The 13,172-nt window shown below is 37.9% G+C and overlaps 2 protein-coding genes across 2 annotated transcripts; one reads left to right on the top strand and one right to left on the bottom strand.

The window, feature by feature from the left end:
* Positions 1–809: 809 nt before the first annotated feature.
* On the top strand, positions 810–8,012 carry LOC104947792 (inositol 1,4,5-trisphosphate receptor type 3-like; the record flags this gene model as incomplete). Its single annotated transcript, XM_010773888.1, has 8 exons — positions 810–920; positions 2,621–2,740; positions 3,249–3,371; positions 4,109–4,309; positions 6,037–6,152; positions 6,958–7,093; positions 7,456–7,581; positions 7,767–8,012. Coding segments are annotated over 8 exons (1,179 nt in total), but the record flags the coding sequence as incomplete, so codon positions are not given.
* Positions 8,013–8,997: 985 nt separating this feature from the next.
* LOC104947791 (inositol 1,4,5-trisphosphate receptor type 3-like) lies at positions 8,998–13,066 on the bottom strand. The gene is made up of 7 exons (XM_010773887.1): positions 12,735–13,066; positions 12,483–12,627; positions 11,693–11,901; positions 11,276–11,396; positions 10,904–10,958; positions 10,567–10,732; positions 8,998–9,467 (listed from the first exon to the last, which is right to left on the bottom strand). The coding sequence occupies exons 1-7, from the start codon at positions 12,894–12,896 to the stop codon at positions 9,183–9,185; spliced, it is 1,143 nt and encodes a 380-aa protein (XP_010772189.1). The 5' UTR covers positions 12,897–13,066; the 3' UTR covers positions 8,998–9,182.
* Positions 13,067–13,172: the final 106 nt, after the last annotated feature.

The raw sequence follows: 13,172 nt of genomic DNA, 5'->3' as shown, positions 1-13,172 counted from the left end.
ATCCCCAATTTCCTAAGAAAACTCCTTAAAGGTGGGGTATGTAATTTATTTCAGAAACACTTGTTGTTATATTCCATGGAATGCTCTTAACATCCCGATAGCAATGAATATATTAAATGCTTTGACAATAAAGACATACACAAATTAATCTCTGGAAGCCGTAGCGCTGTAAAAAGCACGACCAATCATCTGAGCCGGCCCGGCTAAAATAACTGGATGGCCTACCTGCCTGTCAGCCTTCCATCTGTGCACAAACTTATCTCGTGCCCTCATTGGTCATGTGCGCGTTCGTGTGTGTTGGAGGAGGGGCTCTGTAAGGAAGCGGTAGATTTTTCTCCGGTTGTGTATTTTCAAATTCTAGCGCACTCGAGCTGGTTTCTCCAAAATTACCTACCCCACCTTTAAGGTTGATTGTTATTCAAGACCTTTTCGAATTACTGAATAAATTGGAAATTGGAAATAATGCTGAAAATGAAGATACAAATGATAGAAAAACTTTGTGAACAATAACGTTCTGCTACCAGCTAAATACATATCAGGAGGAGGTTGTTTTAATGCCTAGGAAATTATTAAAGATACTTAATATAAGATAGCTTCCCCAACATTATAGGTTATTTTGAAACTCGGATCTAGTTTTGATTTAAATGAGGATCCATGGGTGTCCGCATAATATCAACTTTTTCATCTCCATATCTGAGAAGCTCCTCATGAACATAAATGCAAAACCCCAAATTCCCAAATGCGTTCACAATCGTAACACATATACTGTGTGTATCATTTAAGTATGTATACTGTAGTAATATACCCAGAGAGAACTGCATATTGTGTCCGTTTGCACCCTGCAGGGGGCATCAGAGGACACTCCCCCCAAGAAAGAGAAGCTGGAGAAGGGCAACGAGAACTACCAGAAAGTCAAAGAGGTGAGTAGACATGTATTCCTTCAGGAGGTCGTCTTTTATTCGTTGGTCTTCGTTGTGGTGTTTCTGCTTCCAACAGATCACCTGTCAATCATCACTGTGGGCTTGGCTGTGATGTCTGTATTTGTGGATGAAGAGTTTTACGTGGTGCTCCGTCTCAGTCTCTTCAGAAATGGTGGCTTTTTCACTGCTGAATTTATTACGTTTTATTATTATTTCCCCTCATAGTCAGTCTGGATTACAGCTGCTGCAAACGTCTCAAATAAAGAATCCATTTAATCCATCCATTAAATCTCTCCTTACAATACGCAGTATGTTCATTGAAAGACTTGTATGTGTGTCTAATCATTCCTCCTGATAGGAAACTACACTGCAACAACACTCACAAGCTTTGCCAACAAATCAGGCAAACTGTCCGCCTTGTGATTACATTTTTCTATGCCTGAAAATATTGAAAAAGGCCCCAAAAATCACCTATTAGGCCTCAGAATCAGAAGCAAACGTTACAATATTCTGACGATTGTAGCCCAATGCCATTGTGATCATACATTTCTTATGTTCCAACGTGATTATTTTTTTAAGCTTTAAAGTCTGCTTTAATTTTTCTGTACCCAGCCGGAAATGCAGACCTTTAACCAAAATATAATATGTTATTGTTTTCTTTTTAGTTCTTTCTTGTTGTATAATGAGAAGGCATGTTATTTTGACATCATTTTAAAGGTGACCTATCATGCAAAATGCACTTTTGTACGTCTTTTATACATGAATATGTGTCCCCGGTGTTCAAGGGAACTCACCAAGTGTCAGAAAACACAACCCTCTCTATTTTCCTCCATACCCAAATCTCTTAAAAAGGGGCTGCAACGGATCTGATACAGACTGATCCAGATTTGAACACTTTTATGTAGTCACAGAAGTGGCGCTACGGCTATTGGGCCAACTCCACCAATCAGGAGGAGACAGCCACGGACATTGCCGTTCGAAAGCGCTGGAGACGCTGTAGTACATATTTCAGGCCACCAGATGGTGCTGTTCTCACAGAATCCGAGCATGAAAGGCAGTGTTAAATTGAGCGAAATGAGGAATGGATAAAATGCATGATCTGTTTGGTATTTTGAAAAATGAAAAGTATAAATATGCCTGATATAGGTATGGTCCTACACTATATTATTCAAATATAGCATGATAGGTCCACTTTAAGTTTTTGCTGAACTGACCACAGCACAATAAAACTGTATACAATTGAAATACATTTGAAGTTTTGGAAATGTAACCTTATTTTTTAAGTTGGGTAAGAAAACTGAACAATAAAATGTGTTAATGTTTTGATGGATACGTTTATATTAGTATATTTTCTCTATATCTGCCATAATGACCCATTCCTTTACAGTGTTAATAATTTAGGCAATTGTAAATGTTCAAGTAAAAAACAAAGCCATACAGTATATACGTTTTTTCTTTTTTTACATTTGCTTTGACTTGATTGTAAAGTAGTTCTAGCATGTCATATTCATCTATTTCCACCTCAACCCATAACATATTTAGATACCCTTTTAATGTCATTATTATTTATTTATATCTTAACTTTGTAAATGAAAAGTTATGTTTATTAAAACCGTTTAACCAGTTTAATAATCTGACTGAGAAAACAAATGTAGCTCCTATATTTGCCTCTTGTAACGGTGCTCCCTCTCTCTCTGTAGATCCTGGAGAGGTTGAATAAGATGTGCAGCACAGGAGTCTGGAAGAAGCAGCAGAGGCTCCTGAAGAACATGGGCGCTCATAAAGTCATGCTGGACCTCCTGCAGGTGTCCTACGACCAGGTGGGACCTCAACAGAATCACTGAGTCAGGACTGATCTTTATGATTAAAGGTTCTAGACATATCATTTAAAACCTAAAAGTTAATTACAGCATTGTTCTAGAAATGTTACTTCTGATCAAAAATGTTTTTATTGTGTTTCGACATTGCATAAACAGTGTTTGTCATTTAGAGATGGAAAATATATGCGTACAAATGAGACAGTGGCCTGTACTGATTGTATGTACAAAGAGAAAACATAAGTGCAAAGAACAAAAACATTCACTGCCTCATTATTCATTATTATTATTTATCAGGAACATTGTTAGATGAATATATATGTGTGTAATACATACATGCAGCAAATACCTATACTCACACAAATCTACTGTATACATTCACACACACCTACCTAGAGATGTTACTTAGCCACACATTGGGACTTTGGTTTGAGTAAAGATCATTTCAACAAGATAAAAACAGAGTCCTCTCAATGTCAACCTTCTCTCTTCTTTGTCTGTTTGTCTGCAGAGTGATTTGAAGATGCTGGAGATCATCAAGTACACTCACCTGTTCCTGCAGAAGTTCTGCACAGGGAACCGGGAGAACCAGGTTCTGCTGCACAAGAACCTCAACCTGTTCCTCAACCCGGGGGTACGCTGCTCATAACTGACCAGGTTCAGAGGAATAGGAAAATAAATCAAATACAGTTTGGATGATTGTTTGCTACTGTAGTTTAAGATGTTCAACACAAAGCAGTGGTTCCAGTTTATCAAATGTGATGTTCTTTTTGAATAACTTGACTCGAAATGAACTGTGTTGTTGATTGTCTGTGAGAAAAAAAGCAACTTGGGGATGTCTCCTTCCATTGTTTCTGACATTTTACATAAAACACAAACAAAGACAAATAATGGAGATCATTGCAAAGACATGCCAATATTTGCTGGTTAAAACTACAAAAAAAAGTACATAATCATGTCCACATTGGTCAGAGCTATTTGACATGGCACAAACTAAATGAGAAAATGATTGAACAGAAGTGACACCTTTTGTTTTCACGGGAAGACTAGGGGTAGAGGAATGTGAGAATCTGGCTAGAGATACTGCCAAATATCTGGAGCAAACTCCCAGAAACCTGCCGGTCCGCTGCAACTCTGACTGCTTTTAAATCCAGGCTGAAGACTTTCTTTTTGCCGCTAATTTTAATTGAACTATTCACATCTCACACTGCACTGTAACTATTCATGTACCTGTGTTATTCATGTTTTATGATCTTTGCTTTTTAATGTTTCTAATGTGTTTTATGCTCTTAATGTCTTTCATTTTTGTAAAGCACCTTGAATTGCCTTCGGTTGAAAAGTGCTATATAAATAAACTTGCCTTGCCTTCAGCTGCTGGAGGCGGAGACGGTGCAGCACATCTTCAGCAACAACTACCAGCTGTGCAGCGAGATCTCAGAGAGCGTCCTGCAGCACTTCATCCACTGCCTGGCAACGCACGGTCGCCACGTGCAGTACCTCAACTTCCTGCACACCATCATCAAGGCCGAGGGCAAGTACGTGAAGAAGTGCCAGGACATGATCATGACCGAGGTGAGGACAGACACAGAAACACTGCTGCATCAAATCAAATCAAACTTTATTTATCACAAAACACGTTGGTCTCAGTGGGCTTTACAGAGGCCTGTACTACGAATCCAGTTCAACAGACCCTGGATACGGTTGAGTTATCTGGCTAAACTAACCCTAACAAACGAGATCTCGCTAAGCGGTCCTACGATGCTGGTTATCAACTCGTTAACTCAAGCCAAGGTTTCTCTGTCCGGCTATTAGCGCGTTCACATGAAAGGGGCGGGGTTAGCAACATTTGACCAATCACAAACATGGAAAAGCGTACTGACAGCGCAGCGTCAATATACTTCATGAATGAAAAGTAAACTATCACGTTAGACAAATATGAAGAAGTTAAACTTTAAACATCCATGACTTAAACAGATAAATCAGGATAAAAGCCACATAGTTGCACCGGCAAGGTGAATACAGAACAGCTTGTAAAAAAAAACCTTTAAAAAAACTGCCGAGTGTTTGAATGCGTACATTAACAGGTTTATGATATCGCTGCCCCGTCTCAGACACGAGTGGATCTGACTTTAATTGCATTTGAGTTTTTCTTAACGTGTTCTTAACGTGTTGCTGAAAATAATACTTCGGCATACAGTATGTGCAAACCTGCTCCGGAGCAGGTTAGGCGTTCAGCACAAGTTACCATGGAGATCTACCCCGCTAAGAAGAGACCCCGCGTCGTAGGACCGGAAACCCAGAGTTTTCTCCTGAAGTTAGCTCGCTAACCGAAAATCCTGCTTCGTAGTACAGGCCTCTGATTAAAAACAAACAGCAACATTTGATATGATGGAGACTGTCCACTTTTCTTTTCTTTTTCACTCTGCTATGGACAGTCTTGCACTAATGTTATTCTCAAAGATATTGAAGTGACTGTTATTTTGTATATATTGATTGTTGTGCTTTTATTTATGTCTTAATATATGCATATGTATACATCTGTCTTTTGATTGTGTATATATAGGATATACATATTTACATACATATTTTTTATATATATTTTATTTTGCATTCGGGATTGTGGGAAACGGTATTTCGATCTCTCTGTCTGTACACACAAACTGAAAGATTGACAATAAAGTTGACTTTGATGGAGTTACAGCAAAATGAGAAGACAAGATAGTGTGTGGAATACAAATAGAAATAAAACTAAATAAGATACAAGAAAAGACAATAAAAATACATAAAAGTTTCAAATTAATTACCATAAAAATACAATTAAATAAATACCATAAAATGCCAGCTCTAACTGAAGGCTTTGTTAAAAATGTAGGTCTTCAACGCACTCTTTAAGGTTGGGACACTTGGAAATTATAGAAGTGTTTCCTGTTATGTATTTGTTTGTTTATTTATCTGTTTATTTGATGTTTTTGTTTTGTTTGTTTGTTTTTCAATAACAAATGTATTTCTTTAAGAAGAAAAAAAAATATGTGTTAATAATTTAGTTTTTGGGAGAAGGGGTTAAATAAGTGTAAACTTCATCCCACCCCTTTTCGGATGTGTAATTAAGTAGATTATTTGTTTATGTATAATTTAGAATCAGTAATATATGTTTGTTGATCAATTTGACTGCTTAAGTTTCTATAGTATAATAATTCACATGTTTAATTTTTTTAATTAATTTTTATTATTGTTTTACACATTCGAAATAAATAAAATAAAATAAAATATAATAAAATGTAACGCTGATCTCTCTGCAGCTCACTAACTCCGGGGAGGACGTGGTGGTCTTCTACAACGACAAGGCCTCGTTCAACGTGATGCTGGACCTGATGGCCGAGAGCCGGGAGGGGGTCGGGGAGAGCAGCCCACTCAGGTAAACACGGGGGATATCAAGAGACAAGCAGGCAGGCAAGGCACATTACAAGTTCTTATGAAAACATTAAAATCATTCAAACGCAATAATAATAATAATAACACAAAATAATGCAAATAAATCATAAATAATAATACTTTGACTATATATCACTAATACCAGTTTATAGACAGACACTTTGAATTTAGGGGTTGAAATTATTATTTTTTTTAAATACACAATATGAAACACAATTGTATTTCACACATAATATTGTTTACCCATTCCTGCAATAGCAACACATTAAATTGTCTCTAAGAGCAGTCATTAAAGAGCCAAGATGACAGAAATAAAATAGAATAAGACACAAGAATAAAAGTTACAGTGTGTAAAATAATAAAAATTAGTGCTTAATATTATAAGCATTGATAGATGGATAGATAGATAGATTATTTCGTCACAGAAGCAGAGTGTGTTCAGACGTTGAAATACAATACTTAAAAAAGTGGAAAAGAGAATTAACAATTCAAAAATAAAATGAAAAATATTATATCAAATATAATCAATATAAACAAAACAATATAAAATATTCTGAATAATTCAAATAAAAAGTCAAAATACTACAGGATAATACCACTCTGTAGTATGTTCTACAGGTAAGTCCTGCATACAAAACCTTACTTATCTCACGTTGTAAAGTACAGGTAATACATCATATAGCTGCTGTGTTTAGTTATTTGTTCAGGTTTAGGTTTGAGACACACACAGAATATACAGCTTCACAGTATCATACCTTTGATTGTTAAATACCCCCCCCCCTCTGCAGGTACCACATCTCTCTGGTGGAGCTGCTGGCAGCGTGCGCCGAGGGGAAGAACGTTTACACGGAGATCAAATGTACGTCTCTGCTTCCTCTGGAGGACGTGGTGCGAGTGGTGACGCACGAGGACTGCATCACCGAGGTAACGTGCTGTATTTCAGCTCCATATTCTATAAAGGAAATGTAGATACTGCCACCCACTGCTATAATGTAATCTGCCTATACCGGAACAATTTACATACAAATGGAAAATACTACGGTGGAAACGTTTTTTTCAAAATAGTTCTTTATCATGAATACTTTCACACAAAGCGCTTATAGTATACCGCAAAACAGTATGTTCTTTTTCCTAAAAAGGTGTCGTTTTTTAACCTTTTGCACCTCAAATAAAGGCTGTACGCGTCAATTATCTGCATGACTTTCTGTCTATGTGTTACAGTCAAAAAGTGCCACTTAAAGTTATACATTATTGACACTAAGACCCGTCTCTCTCTCTGTCTGCAGGTGAAGGTGGCGTACGTGAACTTTGTGAATCACTGCTACGTGGACACCGAGGTGGAGATGAAGGAAATCTACACGTCGAACCACATCTGGAAACTGTTTGAGGACTTCACCGTGGACATGGCCAGGGTAACCGCTCTGTCCTGGTGACTATTAATAATGCAGCGAGAGAGATTCTGCCCTGTGCTAAGTATCAGTAAATACTAGTACTTTTCGTGTGAATCAGTCAATAATTCATCACTTCCAGAAATGAAATGTACGTTGGCCTCAAAGTTGTATTTTGTGTGTCCTGATGTCCTCTGTCTCCTCTGCAGGTGTGTAACCAGCGGGAGAAGCGCCTCACTGATCCCATCCTGGAGAAATACATCATCAACGTGGTGTTCGACACCATCCACTCCTTCTTCAGCTCCCCGTTCTCTGAGAACAGCACGTCTCTGCAGGTCAGGCCCAGCATGCTCTCTGCTGCAAAACACCACTCAGTCGTCCTGAATATATATAATGCTGTTTTTTGCAAGGGACGTCAGAAGTTGGGTTTAAAAGTTTATTTAAGATGGGGTTAGAAATTAAGAGAAACTATCAAGAGTACGATACTGTAGATTTTGAACCCAGCCTGACAGATCGTCCCTTCAGGCCTCCCTGCAAAGCCACTCACACATTAACAGAAAACAAGGTTATCTTAAGAGTGCACATTCGGTCTGTCACAAATGGACTAATTACAATCTTACAACGATACTATATTTGTTTATATTTCTAACAGAGGCTTTGATTTATTCATTGCTGTCAGGGTGCAAAAGGAATTCCAAAACTATGCCAAAAAAATATATATTGCAAAGGCAAGTTTATTTATTTCGCACTTTTCAAGGCAATTCAAAGTGCTTTACAAAAATGAAAGACATTAAGAGCATAAAACACGTTGAATAGCACAGGTACATGAATAAAAGTTACAGTGCAGTGTAAGATGTGAATAGTTCAATTAAAAGCAGCGGCAAAAAGAAAAGTCTTCAGCCTGGATTTGAAAGTAGTCAGAGCTGCAGCNTACTATTCTATACTGCATAACAAGCCATTCATATCTAACAACAAGTAATAAGGAATCTGGATGTTTGCAGTGAAGGACAGTTTGTTATCTAGGACCACACCCAGATTCCTTATTACTTGTTGTTAGATATGAATGGCTTGTTATGCAGTATAGAATAGTAGACAATGATGAAATGGTAGTATTAGAACAGGTTTGGAGCATTTTGCCTACATTTCACAGTAGAACCAAACAATAAAGAGAGACATGGAGTTGTGACATGCAACAAAAGCCCACAGCCAGATCTGAACCCAGGACCATATCGTTGCAGCGTCTGAGACATCAGCAAGCCCCACACCAACGGTAAGTACAGGATGCAAAGGTTCAAAATAAATATATATTTGTTGTTGTTAGTGTTAATCTTCAACCAAGAAAATGGTTCTTGTTACTTTGGTCCTTCTTAAAGTAGTGCTTTTGAGTTAGTGGTTGTACAGTGTTAGTTGTATTGTAGTTATTGACACTCAGCCATCTAGACATGAAGATCTCACCCATTAGTTATGAAGGAGTGTTAAACTTAAACATTTTGAAATAAAATTGGCCCTAAATCCATCTAGAAACTCTCTCTCAACATAGTGCTGTATGCTGGTGATACTGCACTCTCCACCTCCTCTTTGTTCCTGGAACTTGTCTACGTTTTCCCCAAAAATGTACTTGGTGTTCAATTTAAACAGGAACCTAAACTGTTTAATGTCCAGACAATCTGTTCTTTTATGTTATAAATACTAATGCCTTTAGTGAAAATAAAGGTGTAAATAATGATGTTTTTGCTCCCCACCTCCCCTTTCTCCTTCTTGTCCTTCTTGTCTTTCTTCCCGTCGCTTCCACCTGAGCTCTTCTTCTCCACCCACAGTTCAGATTTCTCCACCAGCGTTCGGAGTCGATCCAGATCCGCCTTGATCAGCTTGTAGTTTTCTACATCCTGTGACGTGATCAACAACTGGACCTGTGGAGGAGCAAAAACAAGGATTAACATGAGCGTCCAGCAAACAGTGAGTCGGTCAATCAATCTTTCTGTGCAATTATTCCACTTCCACAGATTCAACATGATCCAGATTTGTGAAGTGGATTCAATAATCGGTCTAGATTAAATCGTTCTCAATCAATCTCAATCTTTATTTATTTATATAGCACATTTAAAACAACCTCAGTTGACCAAAGTGCTGTACAGGGAACAAACATAAAATAACACAATAGGAGTACAATAATTAAAAACAAGATAACAAACACAATAACTAGAGACATAGAAAAATACATACAAATATCAAAATGTTATACTCAACTAGTATTAAAAGCCAATGCAAAGAGGTGAGTAAATGACCGTCGTAATCCAACCCTAGAGTAGTTGTAGTCATATGGCCCTCAAATTGGTCAGTAAAAGGACATCCAACACCAAATAATTATTTGGATTTGGGATATGTTATGTTATGTAAGGCATAGTTCAAGGAAAGGATTCAATCATACATTCATCTGAGGTTGTTTAAGGGTGGTGATGGTTGTTACTGTACCTTACATTAGCTTAACTGTTATTGCTTTAATAAAACTACTAAACTAAACTCTTCTGTCATTTTTGGAAGAGATCAAAATGTTGTAATTGATTATAGGACATAGGCTTATATTTAAAAGTATACTTAATTTAAATTAGTAAGAATACTATACGATACTTACTGCTATTATTCTACTTTTTTACTTCACTTGGTATTTGTATACAGTATTATAACCTGCACTCACATCTGCACACAAACAAATATATTTAACAATCCAAATATGTATATATGTCCATTCGTTATGTTATGACCAACGTTTTACTGTGATATCCGTTTCAACAGTTACTATATCATTTTCTCACTTTATTTGAAATAGTTTTATTGTAATTTTTATTGTATTTAATCTCTATTTTTTACCTTGCAGATAGCCAGACCTAACCCTAAGTCAGTATGAGCTTTTAATACTATGTTTTTGAGTGTGTTTGTTTGTTTGTTTGTTTGTTTGTTTGTTTGTTTGTTTGTGTGTGTGTGTGTGTGTGTGTGTGTGAGAGTGTGTACCTGTTTGAAGGTTTGCAGCACCTCCTGTCTCTGGCTGAAGTGTCTGAAGAGCAGCTGCAGGGCTCCAGAGACTAAAGGAGGATAGTCGTGCATGGTGAGGTGGATCAGAACCCTCAGGAACATCCGACCGCCTTCATCATCCACCTCCAAAATACTGTTCCCTTTCCTGTACACACACACACACACACACACACACACACACACACACACACACACACACACACACACACACACACACACACACACACACACACTTTATATCTATGTGCTTCTTTTAATGTCTGAAAAAAAGCCATAATTGTTCAATATTGATCAAGGTTTTACATATATGACATACCCGACTCCAAACATAGCCTCAGCCTGCTCTCCAATGTGCTGCAGGTTGATGGTGGCTGAGGAGGGACAAGATAAGATAAGACTTTATTCATCCCGAAGGAAGTTGTTGTGCCAGAGTTACACAAATATAATAAACACAGCAGCATAAGAGTAAAACTGTACACTAAAAGTGCAGTACAAAGAGCAATCAAATATAAAATCGTTGATATGTAATTGCTAAACACACAATAGGACTGAATATGCAACATTCACTTACATAGGCAGATTCCCTTTACAGTAAAAACAAAATCAGGAAGCACATTTGGATATTTATCAAGGGTTTCAGTCCAAAACAAACTGAAAGAGTGTGTTTCCATTGGCTTTCTGTGTGTACCTGCGTGCTCCAAATTGGTGGTGGCGTCGGCATCAGCCATGGGATAAACATCCACAAACTCTTTCTTAAACACTGACAGCAGGAAGGAGATGCGGTAGTCCAGACGAACGTTCAGGATGAACTGATGAAGAGCAAAAAAATGTTTATGGGTTAAAGCAGCTGTTCCTAGTTTGGACATATACAATTTGAAAGAAAAAACAGGAGAAGCTATAACATTAACACTTTAGAAAAAGGTGTTGCTTGCTTCAACTAGGCACCAATCCTGGTTATAAAGTGAAACATTTGAAAACTGCAAACTTGCTTATATCATCAACAGTGGAGGCGTTAATAAGCAAGAGAAAACATATTGTACAGGTGTACCTAACAAGGTGGGCATTGAGTGTGTGTTTAATATAATTAATATGTAATATAAGTTACCTGTAATATCTCCAGTATCTTCAGCTTGGTGTCCATCACAGTCAGGTCCATATTTTCAATACTATCTTTACTGCCTCTCTGTCCTTCAAGCGCATTTCCCGCCCCCGCCCCTCTGGCTCCTGCACCTCCGAATATGGACTGCTTCCTGTTCAGGACCATGGTGGACATAATCTGACCCATCCCATGTATGGAGCGCTTGACGTTTTTCCCTTCAGACGGGAGGGAAGAACAGAAAGCAATGGTCTGCATTATTACCGTTGGTTGGACTAAATCCAAAGGGGCAAAGACAGGGGACTTTTCGAAGTGGAAAATGCATCAGTTACTGCCCCTTTAAGCAGTGATAGGCCAGGGCGTTATCTAGGTGTGAAGGAAATTAACCTATATTTAAATGTGTTAGCGACTGCAAGTAACAGTAGCAGTGACTAAACAGTTAGCTGACACAAAACAGTAACTCTTAAAGACTCTCAAAGTCAACACCAGTCAGGAGACGAAATGATGAGTGACAAAAATGTCTGAAAGAATAAAAAAGCAAAACTACTTGGTTGACTTTAAAACTTCTACATAGCATCCATTAGAAAAAAAACACATACAGCATATGAAGAAGACCCTTGAGATCCTTAGAATTAAGTCAATGCATGCAACAAAATGTTCGGCTTTTAACGTCTGGAAATGTGTATCGAATATGTTTTTGTAAATGTAACAAAGAACAAGCAGGTAACGTGAGACAAATGAAGATTAACATAATGTAAAAGAAAAGATAAAGGTTAACAGGTATTAGTGCATTAAGTACCAGATCCATCATCATGGAATAAGACCCCAGCATATCCAGGGTTGGGTCTACAGTCGATGATGCCCAGCAGAGTTCTGGTGAGTCTGAGCAGCTCAAAGAAACTGTAGAAACCAAAGTAGATCAAATGTCTGGCCAAACTCACCACCTGGAAAAAACCGAAAAGAAGAGGGAGTGATCAGAGACAAAAAATGCAAGACTGATGGATTAAGAAAGTGGTAAAATGGGAATAGAAGTAAAAGAGTGAGGGCTGACCTCGTATGTGAGTTTGTTTTTCTCCTCGTTGTGAAAGGGCAGCTCATCGTTCAGGACGTTGTTCAGATATTCCTCCATGAAGGCCATTGTGTTGGAGAAACGGTTCTTCTTGTTGTCTCTGCTGTCGTCCATGTTGGAGTCATAACTGTGGGGAACACACATCAAAACAAATTATTATATGCTCTTGTTACACCACTCAGACCGCAAGGGTATTATAGATGTAGAAAACGTTCATTTATTAAATTCCACAAGGCACATGTGCAAGATGTCAGCATCTCAAACGATCTCCAAGCACAACACACAGACACACTTCTTCTGTTCATCTCCAGCATGAAACAATGATGAACCATCAGGAGATCTGCCCCCTTGTGGTATAAACATGCATGTGCAGGTAGACAAACTCAACCTTATGGGTGCAACATTGCAAACTAAATGTCG

This window comes from Notothenia coriiceps, unplaced genomic scaffold, assembly GCF_000735185.1.
Source record: "Notothenia coriiceps isolate Sejong01 unplaced genomic scaffold, NC01 NC01_scaffold00013092, whole genome shotgun sequence".
Lineage (NCBI taxonomy): Eukaryota > Metazoa > Chordata > Actinopteri > Perciformes > Nototheniidae > Notothenia > Notothenia coriiceps.
The sequence above is the reverse complement of the archived record's forward strand: the minus strand, read 5'-3'. Positions and strand labels throughout refer to the sequence as shown.

Bases quoted from the DNA above. Each gene is read 5' to 3' on its own strand.
- LOC104947791 (XM_010773887.1), bottom strand. From the start codon at position 12,896: ATGTGTGTTCCCCACAGTTATGACTCCAACATGGACGACAGCAGAGAC. The intron at 12,628-12,734 runs GTCAGCCCTCAC...GGTTTTTTCCAG, and splicing joins AAAACAAACTCACATACGAG to GTGGTGAGTTTGGCCAGACA. The intron at 9,468-10,566 runs GTACACACTCTC...GCTCCTCCACAG, and splicing joins TGCTGCAAACCTTCAAACAG to GTCCAGTTGTTGATCACGTC.